The sequence below is a fragment of the Pleurodeles waltl genome, chromosome 11 (genome assembly GCF_031143425.1).
Source record: "Pleurodeles waltl isolate 20211129_DDA chromosome 11, aPleWal1.hap1.20221129, whole genome shotgun sequence".
NCBI classification, from domain to species: Eukaryota; Metazoa; Chordata; class Amphibia; order Caudata; family Salamandridae; genus Pleurodeles; species Pleurodeles waltl.
The window spans coordinates 33,884,699-33,900,320 of NC_090450.1; the positions used below are offsets into that span (position 1 = coordinate 33,884,699).

Here is a 15,622-nt window from a genome sequence, read left to right on the forward strand (position 1 = left end):
TTCCTGTTGCTAACAAACCTCTCCTCCTTGATCCTCCCTTCTTCCCCACTTCTGTTTGAAATATGGCCTGCATCTCACTCTCCTGATGCCAGTGATACTGCCCTAATGCCTTCTCCAATGAAAACCTGCCCTGCCACCGAGACCAAGCAGTGGAGCGTGTCTTTCGCAAGTGCCTTCGCAAAAGAGCCAATGGACTCAAGACACTTGTTCCCTTTGCCAAACACTATAGCATCCACGGTCAGAAAGTGACCCGAGGGAAGTCTTGGAAGTCAGCATGGACCCTCTGTGCAGCTCAGTCCCTGGTTTAGGTTTACTGTGAAGACCTTGTGCCTGCTGTGTCTGGTGCCTCCTCGCAAACAGAGGCAATGTTCACAACTTTAAAGGCTAAAGGCCTGAAACTCTGCCCTTAGGAACACTGTACTCGAGGCTGAGAGGAAAGAAATGCTTGAATATGGACTCTCTGGTCAGCAGAGACCAGGGCAATCTTGCACAAAGCCCCAACCTTTTTGATGTGTCACACCCATACAGAGCCAAAATGGACCCTTATAATGCACTCCATCAGCCACACACAGACTTCACTCCCAACTACAACATAGATAACACATTCACTCATTTATGAGATTGTGTATAAGAGGATTTCAACCTTTCCCACTGTGGTTGAATGACATGTGTGGACTGTGGTCGTGGAGGTGGCAGCAGTAATTCATGCAATGTAATGGGTTTGTCTCTTCAGTGTTGAGTGCATCCGACTGTATATACTTGCTAAAACATATCCTGAGACCAGCAATCTTTTTTTGCCCCTGATGTTGTTTTGTGTCTAGCTACCATGAGAAGGGTGTGTGGTGTTGCGCGTAATGAACACTTGCGCCAGGGTCAGTCCCTCTGCAGGCAACTGTCCTGAGAAAACCATTAAAGCTTATTAATCAGACTTAAAATCTTTGTCTAGTGCTCAGCAGCGCAGTCTTCTCTCACCAGCAAACTGAGGAAACATGTGCCTTGTTGGATGCGTCCAGACCCTGAAGAAGATGGAGAACCTGGCAAAATCTCTGCTAGTCAGCTGACTTAATCCGATTAATGTCATCTGAGAGCACATTCTCTGGAGTTCTGGCAAACTCCACGAGAACAGGGCCTAAGCTGTCAAAACAATGTGGCTGCCACATGGGCCTTGGAAAGTAAGATGAATCACCCCCTGTCCTCTAAGTGGCTTTCACTTCACAGTAGTCAATCACAGATATTTATCTTACTTATTTCAGATCGAACATCGCAGTGAGACGGGCCTGTGGAGACACTTGAAGTTGTTCTTCTATTTCTAATGAAGAAATCTGCATTTAGATGGTTTTATCATCTAGTTGCCTTTAGCACTAGAAGTCCGTTCAGAGTGTGGACTGAGCATTGTCTGCTTAGGCGATGTTGCAGTCATCTAGTGGGGATGGCTTGACTTTCCGACTGTATTAATGGCTGGGCCCGCCTCAGCATCACGAGATGCAACTTGGAGAACAGCGTATCACTGAACCATAAGTCTCTGGTCTGCACACACAGGAAATGGTCACAACATAGGAGGAATGTCACCCTTCAGGAGGGCGCCACTTGCAAACGGGCTTGTTGTGCACTGCATTTAAATGGATTATAATTACAGTTGTCCAAACAAGTGTTGAATTCCTTTAATGAAGATGCTCCTAGGTTTTAACTGCAAACTCTGAAATGTATACATTTAAAAAAAAAAAGGAAAATGTTGTTAATCGGTAACTAACGTAAGACAATGTATACTAAAGTACTAAAACAACAACTACAAAATAGAACTGAGGCATTGTAAGCTGCAGTGTGATCACTATCAGATTGGTGAGCACATTTACAAAATTGTTGAGAAGCAGGAAAATATCACTTAGGCGCTTCATTTATTATCTAGGCATGGCTGGCACCTGCTGTCGGGAAATTGTCTCTGCATCTAATCCGGGTCAAATTAGCTGTTGCAGGCTATTTTTTCCAAGATGCAAAGCTTATCAAAACAAGCTGAACAGCACGTGTGGTAAAATAGAAGACCTAGCTACATCAAATAAGGCCTTCAGCGCCTATCTAAATGAGGACATCCCCAAATTGAGTTTTAGCATCTAGTGACATTCATCTGCTGATCTGGAAGACTAAGGGCCCAGTTCACAAAGGGCCTTCATGCAGTAAAGTTACGTGCAGAGTCTCCGCTTTTGTGGCGGAATTTCCACACTCGGGTGGAATCTCCGCTCTGCGCACTCTCTTCAATGCGCTGTGTGGAGATTCCATCCCTAGTGCGTAGATTCCTCCACGAGTGCGGATATTCTGCACTCGTAACTTTACTACATGTAAGTCCCTATGTGAATCGGGTCCTCCTTTTGGTTGCTCTGAAAATAGTTGCAAACTGTGCTCTCGAAAGATGAAGCTGTACTTGCGATCTGCCTTCTCTGAAGGGGTTTATGACGTTCATATTAACCACTCTAGGAGCTTCCCTCTGGATCACCCCTCCAAAAAAGGACATTTGTCACAATTAAGACATCAGAAGTATTTCAAATGAGATCTCGAGTCACTCAGATTAATTCATATCTTGAGCGGATTGTTGGCTAGGGGACCTCTAGATAATCTTTGCATCCCCAGATCTAAGACAACTTTGGTCCCTGCTCTGACACACTTACCCTCAATGCTGTTTGCAGAGATAACAGCTGCTGCAGTTCTTGATTTTTGTAAGCACTGCGTTATAAATCCCTGCACTGGGGCTTAGACAGCAGTGTGGTCAAGCGATATACCAGAGTGAGTTCCCATGACCAGTTCTAGTTGTGTCTGCTGTCAGTCTCCTGTTTCACTATTGAGAACTGTCTTGGGCTGAACAATAGTGATCGTAAGATTAAGGACAAAATTCACTTCTCTTGTAACTTTTGCATTTTTATTTTGCGTTCTCGCTAATGTAAAAAACACAAATTTCGATGTTGTCGATTTGAGGTCAAAACATGAAATTAGGGGGGCCAAAACAATAGGAGGTTATAGTAGAAAAGAAGGCTGGTCCTGTGCATAGTCCTCCCTTATAAATCACAGAAACAATGGATGCACAGTTCCACAGAAAGAAAGATCAAATCCCTATTAGGGAAGATCCATAGGTCCCTGTGGGTATCCTAAATGTAGGAACAAGAGCCCTCACTCACCCTTTGGTGACATGCTTCATCCTCGGGCTTTGCTCCTCGTCAGGCCGGCGCTGCAATGCCTGAGGGGCCCCTCGAGGGGGCTTTTTACCGGAGATCTTTTGTTAGAGATGTTGGCCGGTGATTGAGTGCGAATATGTGGGCTTGGTGAATAATACTGTTAAAATTGACTGGAGGGAAGAGGAACAATAAGAACGTTTATTAGGGAAATGTACCTCTGTCAAGATTAAAAACAAAAAGACAGGGGGAAATCAGAATAATGTCTGATTTACCCTAAACTGTGTATCCAGTGATTTTAAAACCTATAGCTTCGAGTTTGTGAGGGCAGGATTGGAATTCCCTAAACTGCCGAGATAGAAATGGTCAACATGTTTCTCGCTCAAGAAAGATAGAAGGGTGATTCGTTAGGATCTAAGAAAAACATACCTAATCCTCACTTTAGTAGTTGATTAAACAAAATAAAACATATACGGCAGTGACCCTTCTTATATTAAAGAATGTGCCCCATAGGGATGGCGGAGAGCTTATGTGGTCCGATCTGTAGGAACATTTTTCACAGAATGCGACCAGTCCGGCACACCTACCCCAGCTCCACGCTCCCTGGAGGTACCACATTCCAAGTAATCCCTTTTTTGTAAAAGTTTTTTTTATTTTTTTTATATAACTTGAGCTATATACTACAATACAAATGACATAATATCAAGTAATAAATCCCTTGTTAATCTTTCTTTCCTTACTTCAGCACATTTACTTCCCTCGTCCACTAGGTGTCACTGCTCCCACACTTGGTTGAGGCAAAGTAGGGCGAAGCACAAAAGTTAAGATACCACAAGTGCGTAAGATGAATGAAAGCACCGTAGACCGAGAGTGTGGGATGAGAGCAATGAAAGTACTCTGGCCTACATAAGATTACTACTTATTAGCAGAGAAAAGGTACAGGCATTAAGATTGGTAATTGTGCATTACTTGTTAGAGATACTCCTTTGTGGTAGTAAAAGCACAGTGTTGTAGTCTGGCTAGTATATGGCTATTTGGTTGTTGAAGAAAGAGCACAACGTACAAGAAAATAAACGTTTAAGTCGTGGGATCCTCTTAGAAAACGTTCCAGTGGTTGTGCATGTGGAATCTGATGTGTGGGGCAGTGTAATGGTGTCTGCGAGAGACTCGAGACCCTACCCCACAGCCTGGTGCCATGCGGTAGTTAACAGGAAAGTCTAGTATTTCTGTAGCGCTTGATTCCACTGATGTGGTATTCTTTGAGCTGTTAGTTGTGCTGTGTGTGGTTCAGAAACCTGATCGAGATGTAGTGCTGCGGGCATCGCTGCACCTTCATGTACTCTTGCTGAGCGTGTGAGGACAGCGCTGCAGGCCTTGCATGAAGGATAGAATAGAAGACCAGAGCTGCAGGCGTTGCATGAAGGGCGACACACAGGCTGTAACACAATAGAAGACCGGAGCTGCAGGCCTTGCATGAAGGGTGATACACAGGCTGCAACACAGTAGAAGACCAGAGCTGCAGGCGTTGCATGAAGGGCGACACACAGGCTGTAACACAATAGAAGACCGGAGCTGCAGGCCTTGCATGAAGGGTGATACACAGGCTGCAACACAGTAGAAGACCAGAGCTGCAGGCGTTGCATGAAGGGCGACACACAGGCTGTAACACAATAGAAGACCGGAGCTGCAGGCCTTGCATGAAGGGTGATACACAGGCTGCAACACAGTAGAAGACCAGAGCTGCAGGCCTTGCATGAAGGATAGAATAGAAGACCAGAGCTACAGGCCTTGCATGAGGGATAGAATAGAAGACCGGAGCTGCAGGCCTTGCATGAAGGATAGAATAGAAGACCGGAGCTGCAGGCCTTGCATGAAGGATAGAATAAAAGACCGAAGCTGCCGCCCTTGCATGAAGGATAGAATAGAAGACCGGAGCTGCAGGCGTTGCATGAAGGATAGAATAGAAGACTGGAGCTGCAGGCCTTGCATGAGGGATAGAATAGAAGACCGGAGCTGCAGGCCTTGCATGAAGGATAAAACAGAAGACCAGAGCTGCAGGCCTTGCATGAAGGGCGACACACAGGCTGTGACACAATAGAAGACCGAAGCTGCAGGCCTTGCATGAAGGGTGACACACAGGCTGTAACACAATAGAGGACCGAAGCTGCCGCCTTTGCATGAACGATAGAATAGAGGACCGGAGCTGCAGGCCTTGCATGAAGGGCGACACACAGGCTGTAACACAATAGAAGACCGGAGCTGCAGGCCTTGCATGAAGGGTGACACACAGGCTGTAACACAATAGAAGACTGGAGCTACAGGCCTTGCATGAGGGATAGAATAGAAGACCGGAGCTGCAGGCCTTGCATGAAGGGCGACACACAGGCTGTAACACAATAGAAGACCGAAGCTGCAGGCCTTGCATGAAGGGTGACACACAGGCTGTAACACAATAGAAGACTGGAGCTGCAGGCCTTGCATGAAGAGTGACACACAGGCTGTAACACAATAGAAGACCGGAGCTGCAGGCCTTGCATGAAGGGCGACACACACGCTGTAACACAATTGAAGACTGGAGCTACAGGCCTTGCATGAAGGGTGACACACAGGCTGTAACACAATAGAAGACCGAAGCTGCAGGCCTTGCATGAAGGGTGACACACAGGCTGTAATACAATAGAAGACTGGAGCTGCAGGCCTTGCATGAAGAGTGACACACAGGCTGTAACACAATAGAAGACCGGAGCTACAGGCCTTGCATGAAGGGCGACACACAGGCTGTAACACAATAGAAGACCAGAGCTGCAGGCCTTGCATGAAGGGCGACACACAGGCTGCAACACAGTAGAAGACCAGAGCTGCAGGCGTTGCATGAAGGATAGAATAGAAGACCGGAGCTGCAGGCGTTGCATGAAGAATAGAATAGAAGACGGAAGCTACAGGCCTTGCATGAAGGATGGAATAGAAGAACAGAGCTGCAGGCGTTGCATGAAGGGTGACACACAGGCTGTGACACAATAGAAGACCGAAGCTGCAGGCCTTGCATGAAGGGTGACACACAGGCTGTAACACAATAGAAGACTGAAGCTGCAGGCCTTGCATGAAAGGCGACAAACAGGCTGTAACACAATAGAAGACTGGAGCTGCAGGCCTTGCATGAAGAGTGACACACAGGCTGTAACACAATAGAAGACCGGAGCTACAGGCCTTGCATGAAGGGTAGAATAGAAGACCAGAGCTGCAGGCGTTGTATGAAGGGTGACACACAGGCTGTAACACAATAGAAGACTGGAGCTGCAGGCCTTGCATGAAGGGCGACACACAGGCTGTAACACAATAGAAGATCGGAGCTACAGGCCTTGCATGAAGGGTGACACACAAGCTGTAACCCAATCGAAAACTGGAGCTACAGGCCTTGCATGAAGGGCGACACACAGGCTGTAACACAATAGAAGACCGGAGCTACAGGCCTTGCATGAAGGGCGACACACAGGCTGTAACACAATAGAAGACCGGAGCTACAGGCCTTGCATGAAGGGCGACACACAGGCTGTAACACAATAGAAGACCGGAGCTGCAGGCCTTGCATGAAGGATAGAATAGAAGACCGGAGCTGCAGGCGTTGCATGAAGAATAGAAGACCGAAGCTACAGGCCTTGCATGAAGGATAGAATAGAAGACCAGAGCTGCAGGCGTTGCATGAAGGGTGACACACAGGCTGTAACACAATAGAAGACTGGAGCTACAGGCCTTGCATGAGGGATAGAATAGAAGACCAGAGCTGCAGGCGTTGCATGAAGGGTGACACACAGGCTGTAACACAATAGAAGACTGGAGCTGCAGGCCTTGCATGAAGGGCGACACACAGGCTGTAACACAATAGAAGACCGGAGCTGCAGGCCTTGCATGAAGGGCGACAAACAGGCTGCAACACAATAGAAGACCAGAGCTGCAGGCGTTGCATGAAGGATAGAATAGAAGACCGGAGCTGCAGGCGTTGCATGAAGAATAGAAGACCGAAGCTACAGGCCTTGCATGAAGGATAGAATAGAAGACCGAAGCTACAGGCCTTGCATGAAGGATAGAATAGAAGACCGAAGCTGCCGCCCTTGCATGAAGGATAGAATAGAAGACCGGAGCTGCAGGCCTTGCATGAAGGATAGAATAGAAGACCGGAGCTGCAGGCGTTGCATGAAGGATAGAATAGAAGACCGGAGCTGCAGGCCTTGCATGAAGGGCGACACACAGGCTGTAACACAATAGAAGACCGGAGCTACAGGCCTTGCATGAAGGGCGACACACAGGCTGTAACACAATAGAAGACCAGAGCTGCAGGCCTTGCATGAAGGGCGACACACAGACTGCAACACAATAGAAGACCAGAGCTGCAGGCGTTGCATGAAGGATAGAATAGAAGACCGGAGCTGCAGGCGTTGCATGAAGAATAGAATAGAAGACGGAAGCTACAGGCCTTGCATGAAGGATGGAATAGAAGAACAGAGCTGCAGGCGTTGCATGAAGGGTGACACACAGGCTGTGACACAATAGAAGACCGAAGCTGCAGGCCTTGCATGAAGGGTGACACACAGGCTGTAACACAATAGAAGACTGAAGCTGCAGGCCTTGCATGAAAGGCGACAAACAGGCTGTAACACAATAGAAGACTGGAGCTGCAGGCCTTGCATGAAGAGTGACACACAGGCTGTAACACAATAGAAGACGGGAGCTACAGGCCTTGCATGAAGGGTAGAATAGAAGACCAGAGCTGCAGGCGTTGCATGAAGGGTGACACACAGGCTGTAACACAATAGAAGACTGGAGCTGCAGGCCTTGCATGAAGGGCGACACACAGGCTGTAACACAATAGAAGACCGGAGCTACAGGCCTTGCATGAAGGGTGACACACAAGCTGTAACCCAATCGAAAACTGGAGCTACAGGCCTTGCATGAAGGGCGACACACAGGCTGTAACACAATAGAAGACCGGAGCTACAGGCCTTGCATGAAGGGCGACACACAGGCTGTAACACAATAGAAGACCGGAGCTGCAGGCCTTGCATGAAGGGCGACACACAGGCTGCAACACAATAGAAGACCAGAGCTGCAGGCGTTGCATGAAGGATAGAATAGAAGACCGGAGCTGCAGGCGTTGCATGAAGAATAGAAGACCGAAGCTACAGGCCTTGCATGAAGGATAGAATAGAAGACCAGAGCTGCAGGCGTTGCATGAAGGGTGACACACAGGCTGTAACACAATAGAAGACTGGAGCTACAGGCCTTGCATGAGGGATAGAATAGAAGACCAGAGCTGCAGGCGTTGCATGAAGGGTGACACACAGGCTGTAACACAATAGAAGACTGGAGCTGCAGGCCTTGCATGAAGGGCGACACACAGGCTGTAACACAATAGAAGACCGGAGCTGCAGGCCTTGCATGAAGGGCGACAAACAGGCTGCAACACAATAGAAGACCAGAGCTGCAGGCGTTGCATGATGGATAGAATAGAAGACCGGAGCTGCAGGCGTTGCATGAAGGATAGAATAGAAGACCGGAGCTGCAGGCGTTGCATGAAGAATAGAAGACCGAAGCTGCCGCCCTTGCATGAAGGATAGAATAGAAGACCGAAGCTGCCGACCTTGCATGAAGGATAGAATAGAAGATCGGAACTGCAGACCTTGCATGAAGGATAGAATAGAAGACCGAAGCTGCCGCCCTTGCATGAAGGATAGAATAGAAGATCTGAGCTGCAGGCCTTGCATGAAGGATAGAATAAAAGACTGGAGCCACAGGCCATGCAGTTATTAATGGCATCTGGTAAATGGTAAGTCTACAGCAGCTCGTACGCCTGCTGTCACTATCCTAACGTGAGTCAGTGTACTGCATGTCCTGCATTGAACGGTATTGCGCCTACTGTAGGAAGGACAGCTGGTGGCTGTTTTTACAGATCCATGCACATTCTGCAGGCCATGCATGCAGTGTGCTGTGAAAGTCATATGCAGTTGTGCACGAGTTGGTTTATGGTTGTGTGTAGCAAAATCACTGCATACAGTATCGAGATGTGATACACTCCCAGTTTGTAAGAGTACATCATTGCGAAAGAGATGTTTCTGCTGTGCAAGAGTAAAGTGAAATACGTTATGGCTCATGTTTCTTTTCTCTCAAACTTGTTTTGTGCTGTGTAGATCTTAGGGAACCAGATCCACATGTATGTAACAACGGAGGAGTATGGTGCCCGGGTTTCCAATCTCCTGATGTATGAATCAGTGTGCTCTGACATTATCCGGCGCTGGGTGTACCCCATCACCCCAGAGATGAATGTGACAGACGAGGAGACCCAGCGGTACACGCACTCCAGGCACAACATCTATCGCGGGGCCGGAGTGAGCCTGGGCCACGGCAGCGTCCTGGATGAGAACGTGCTTGTAGGACACGGGACAGTCATCGGCTCTGACTGCTACATCACCAACAGCACCATCGGCCAGAACTGCAGCATCGGTGAGCCAGCGGCCTGGGAGAGCCTCTGGGTGCCTTCCCAGCAGCAGCTCTATAAATAATCAGGGGCGTAGCTTCCTCTGTAAGATTGGGGTGTGTGGGCGTCAGATTCTCTAACAATCACGTTGGCACATAATGTTGAAATACATTACACGGCCAGCAGGGCACATGAAGGGGGCTCAAGGGGTAGTGGAAAGGTAGAGGAACACAAATTGGTAGGAGTGCCAAGTGAGAGAAAACACAATATTTGGGAAATAACCAACATTTTTGAAGACTTTCAAAACACAGAGAGGACGAGATTGTGTCCTGGGAACTCCGGTACCCAACTATTTATCAGAAGATGTTTTAATCAAGGGGGTGTCTAATACCACAAACACTACACCCCAAACCCCCCCCCCCCGACCTGAAGCTATGCCCCCTTAAATAATAACCTAGTTTTCTAAAACATTGAAACACCGTTGTTAGATCTGGATTACTCCTTTTAACAGCCTCAGCTAATTCCCCTTTCCAGGATGGTTAGCTGTGTTTTAAAGACCTCATTTTTTAAGTCGAACCTACTAGACAGCTCATCTGCTGTCTTTTTGCAAAACCTTTTGTGGCTTATCAATAACCTACAGGGGTTAGGAGCCCACCTGTTTCTTACAGTTGGTTAGCTTTCCTTTCATGCATCTGCCTGCTTCTTATTCGTGTCCTAATTTGTCCGTATTGTTTGACACTCCCATGGTGCGTTTCCTCTTTACCATCTCTTTTGATTGATTGGTTGGCATCTCTGCTTTCACTGCTTGCTTTTCGAGCGCTACCTTTTTATTTTGTGTTAAGCACTCCATGAGAGTGCATGTGTTTTTGAGCTGCCTCCCTCTTGTACTTCTCTCCCTCTGTACTAGATGGTGCACTCCGTTGTCTGCGTGCTTCTCCTAGTCCCTGTTGCACTCGCCCATGTGCTTCTCCCCACTTTTCTCATGACTTTAGTGTTGCTTCCCACCACTCGTGCCCACCTTCTCCCCCTCCCTTGTTGCTTCCTCCACCAGCACCCTGTTACTTTCTCCCAACCTCTGTTACTTCCTCATACCCCGCCCTTCCCTGTGTTGCTTCCACATCCCATGTTGCTCCTGCTTTATTGCTTCAGCACCCCGTCCACTTATGAAGAAAACACTTTAGCACATTTTTTTTTTAGTTACATACCAGCTCAGATCGGTGGCTTAAAAAAAACACGTCATTTTTTTTGGTTCCGTGCATGAGTTGTTCACACATTTACAAAGTGACATACACAGCTGCGTCAAAGGCATGTCTTTTTAAAAAAAAAAAAATGTTTTAACTTTAGCGATGCTGTTCAACATCAGGTATGCTATGCAGCGAAGGTAAACTCGTTAGAGCCAGTAGGTCCCTAAGGTGGGACCTGTTGACTTTGCCAATGCTTGTTATTACAATCAGAATTCCAGTCCTCAAGCCGGTGTACAGGACCAGCATTAAAACAAAAATAATTGGTTGTGGTGCATTTGTAACTCATGGTGACTGAGAACATAGAGGGAATGAGCACAGTTTGTGAAGTGTGAGCTTCTGATCTGTAGAAGGGAAGAATAAACGTTGTATGGGGAGGAGAGTAGAACCTCCCAATAAGGTGAGCAATTGATAGAGCAAGAGACCCAGGGAGGAATGGCTCCCAAGGAAGGTAAAACGTGAATTGAGTAATATCGAGCAAGGAAGACCAAGTTAAATGGAAAGGAGTAGTGTCAGCGGGGAATCTGAGCTGATTTGGAAATAGAGAAGATTTCCTGGTGAAGCAGTAATTTTATGGAGAGATGCCTCACCAAGGATGGCTGGGAAAGGAAGGAGGAAGCAGGTTGGCTTTCCATTACAGTTAATTATACTCTTTTTCTCTGCCAGGTAATAAAGTGATCTTGGATCGTGCCCATCTCTGGGATGGTGTTCACGTGGAAGATGGCGTTATTATCACGCAGTCGCTGGTTTGTGATGGTGCTCTTGTGAAGAAGGGAGTTAAGTTAATGCCTCGCTGTGTCTTGACTTCCAAGGTGAGTTATTTTCAAAGTCCAGTTTTAGATGTGCGTCTTTTTGGCAAAAGGATCCTACCGAGCTTGTTTCTTCAATTGTATTTATTTTCTGATATTGGCCTTCAATAAATACAAACTGTTTTTATGTAGTAACTAACATTTAGTACAAGGCTTCTTGAAGCTCATTTACTTCCTTTCAGATGTTCTTGTGTTATTTTATTTCTGAATGCTTTGTTGTACTACTGTTATTGTATAATTTTCTTGAAATGACTCCCATTATGTACATGTATTAAATAACTTAATCTATTTCAGTCTTTTGAATATTGCTTGCCTCACAAACAGTTTGTGGGTGTCCTAAAGTAGTTCGTATTTTCTATACCAAATCCTTCACTTCATGGATTTCCTGGCAAAGTTTCTCCCATGGTTTGTGCCCCACCTAGGAATCTTATGTCTTTAATTTTCCCTTTCTTAGGCAGAATTTTATTTTTCAGAGAACTATAGCAAGCCTTGGCTAAAGGATGTTAGGATTTCATACTGTATTTATTTTGCAGCCATAGCAATTAAGCCATTTTGTACAAAAGACCAGCCTCTGTTCATAGGGCAGTCAGTTGTGACACATAACATATACCAGCAATGCAGGAGATAGAGATGTGAACAATGCGGCTGATTTTAAAGGAAGATGAGTTTCAGAAACAAGCGTCATAAATATTAACATATTTAGACTACACTTTTCTTGGGCAGAGCGTGGTCAATTGGTCCTAGAAGGATGCAGTTTATACTGTGTTGACCACACTTTGGATTATTGAGGTGCTTTTTTTAATGATCTTGAGTGGGTAGTGAGGTCTATGGGAGTAGAGTCACTTTGACGATGACCCAGAAGAATGAGTGAGTGAAAGGGGGGCTGTGCATGGGGTTGTGTATAGTAAACAGGTGCAGGGTAGCAGGCAGATTTTGGCGGGAAACAAATGCAGTGGAATAGTGGGTTGCTTGGAGACAGCTAAGGAAGCTCGCTTTCTCTTAAAGATCCCTTGGGTAATAATTTCCAAATGACAAAACAAACTGTTACCAAAAAAAGTTAATGCTGGAATTATGTTACACAAATAGTAATATACATTCCTGGAAGTCACATTTCTGGCTGCTGCTGTGTTTTCAAAAATGAGTAACGAACCTGGTCATTACTAGGTGTAAGAGTGACTTTCATTCGTCTCCCATCTGCGGGCAACCATTTGAGTTGCTTGACGTGGCCTTATTACTAAATGTAAGTTACCCGCATTCGAAAGCTTCATGTTTCTGGTAGGGAAACCCCGCATCCTTTTGCAGCTTGTGTCTCAATTATGGAAAGGATTGTCTTGATACCGAAGGCACAAGTCTTACTTATATTGCAAGACCGCGGAATTGAAAGTGCTTTTGTGATGTTGTTGCAGGTCCTGTACATGCTATAGCCTGTACAAACCTTATCCAAAGATGTCCTTAACTAGGCCAACTTTCAAGTGTGAGTCAATATCCAAACGTGTCCCTCGGGTTTCAGTCCAGTGCTGAGATTTTATTTGCACCACTCTTGACCACTAGGGAGAGAGGTGTAGGAGTCGGCCCTAGTGCTTTGTGACTGTACCGCTCTGACATGTTTGGAAACACATTCTTCAAAGCTCATTTAGATCCTGATAGAGAGTGCACGCGTGGTTTTCACCACTAGTAGACACATTCGTTGTAGAAGGGTTGTGCTAAAATTGGAAGGTAGTAAGACTGGAAGTATTTGGTAGGTTTCAAGTACAGCATAATATTTTTAGAGCAGGATGTAGATACAGGGAAAGGATACCGAACCACAGAAGACTTGTCCCCCTTGTAACAATCTCCATGTGATGTAATGGGTTATTCAAGCCCAATGCAGATTGTGATAATGAACTTGGCATCCATGTAGGAAAAAAGTATTATTTTATCATCAGTGCTCCGACTCACTGGTTTGTCGAGTTTTCTTGTTTTGTTGTGGGTACAGTAATTAAAATTTGAATGTTACTGATGATTCCCACTCCATTATCTGTACTTACCAAGAGTTGGATTGTACCAGAAGAGGCTCCCTCTCTCTCTCTCTATAGGGAGGTCATGCACCAGCCCCCGCTTACTCACTAAGGAAGGCTAAAAATTAGTTTAAAGCGATTGCAAATTTAAATTATATGAAATGTTTCTAATTGCCTTCACTAACACAGGAGCCATCCTTCCTAGTTATAACCTGGAAAATAAAGTCAATTATAGAACATGTGTGGGAAACATATAACAGTTTGGCAGAGTGGAAGGCTCTTGAGGAATATGTTAGATCCAGTGGGGATGCTGTAGGGGGGTGGGGTGTGTTGAGTGGCTGGGTGTGACCTACCATGGCAGAGTTGCTTCAGGAGTGAATCTAAGACTCCATGCTTAAGTGAGGAATTCCAGACTCTAAGCATAAGTGTAATGAAAGTATGTAAAGCGATACATCTACCTTTAAATGGTAAAAGTACTTTATGAATGGAGTTAGAGGCATCCAGACTAGAATGACCTGCTCTAACCTTGGAGAATCAGTGTTCAGTGCACACGGGGAATCCAGAGGAAGCTCACTGCCAGACAGTGTACACTATAGTCCATTTTTGCTGACCTACCTCTCAAAGATAACAAGCATTTGCAATGCAACTGGTCTCGCGTTTGCTCATGTTAGAGCTGATAGCGTTGTAAACTCCTAACCCGACTTTTCACCTATCGGCAAAAGTGCATTTATGTACGTAACCCGAAAAAGTGCAATTAACTATGTAAAGCGCTCGACTTCTGCCAAGCGAAATCGCGCTAGTAAATTAGAGAAAAAGTAGTCCACGAGCCGGACAGAAAACAGCGAGCCTCGCATGTTTTCTGTACTTGGTCGATGCGCTCGAGGAGGGCTAGCCACCGGAAAAGGCATGACGTGTGCATGCCTTCGACTAATGAAAGCAAGCAGATTTTATTAGGCAAGCCCACGAACCAATGAAAAACACTGATGTGACGTCGACAGGGCTCCGAGCCCTTTTCTGAACACTAAAGCGTCTTGCTGCGATACGCATGCGCGAGCGCATGCAACGCAGGCTCGACCCTAATATAAACCTATAACAAGACCAGCTGAACCTATTGTTGCGAGCTGACATTTAGCTAGAAGATCACCTTAAATCCAAGGTAAGTCTAACTCCAGTAGCATCCGGTTAACACGGATAGTAAAAATGTTCCCAAACCCTTTCATTAATAACAAAAAATAACTTAAGCTCCCTGCTGATAAGTGTGGCCTCCAGTCTCGCATTGCATGTAGAATTAGTTACCACAGCCAAGCTGAACTCATTGCCCGCCCTAAATAAGGAACACACAGAACGTTGGCTCACCATTAGATCCAGCTCCCCCAGATATTCTGACAAAAGGCAGGAACCTCAACCTCTCAACTCTAACAGACATCCTTAATTACTCCGTGGCCAGTGGTAATGTGCCTCCCACATGGAAACATGCCATAGTTAATTAAACCCCACATGAAGAAGCCCTCATCCAATCCCCTCCTTGCAGAATATTCTATGTCCCATTTCCCTCCTCCTCATAGCAAGCAAAGTGTTTGGGAAAGACGTTAATAAGCACTTTTCTAGCTTTTTAGAAGCACACACTGTCCTCCACCACACATAGTGACGTTTCAGGAAGGCAGTAGCTCTGAGATAGCTCTGCTGATAGCCACAGTGGAACTTCCATCAATTCTAGACCGAGGCGGCTCAGGAGCCAAGATAATGTTAGACTTCAGCACAGCCTTTGACACTGCCTTGAATCCAATCCTCGTTCAAAGGATGGAAGAAGCAGGAATATCAGTGGCAGCCCTGACCTGGTTGCAGCCTTCCTGGAAAACAGGACCTTCTAAATATCTTGGACAGAATACCTTGGTGAGCTCCCACAGCCCACTCATGCAGTGAAAGTCTAGGTTTTTGGATAGACGAG

At 46.1% G+C, this 15,622-nt stretch overlaps 1 protein-coding gene across 1 annotated transcript in view; it reads left to right on the forward strand.

The window, feature by feature from the left end:
* Nucleotides 1–15,622, forward strand: part of EIF2B5 (eukaryotic translation initiation factor 2B subunit epsilon) — an 88,528-nt gene that overhangs the window by 21,126 nt on the left and 51,780 nt on the right. The window contains exons 7-8 of the mRNA XM_069212936.1: nucleotides 9,341–9,653; nucleotides 11,535–11,680. Of these exons, the coding sequence (XP_069069037.1) occupies nucleotides 9,341–9,653; nucleotides 11,535–11,680 (459 nt within the window). The remainder of the gene's footprint in view (nucleotides 1–9,340; nucleotides 9,654–11,534; nucleotides 11,681–15,622) is intronic.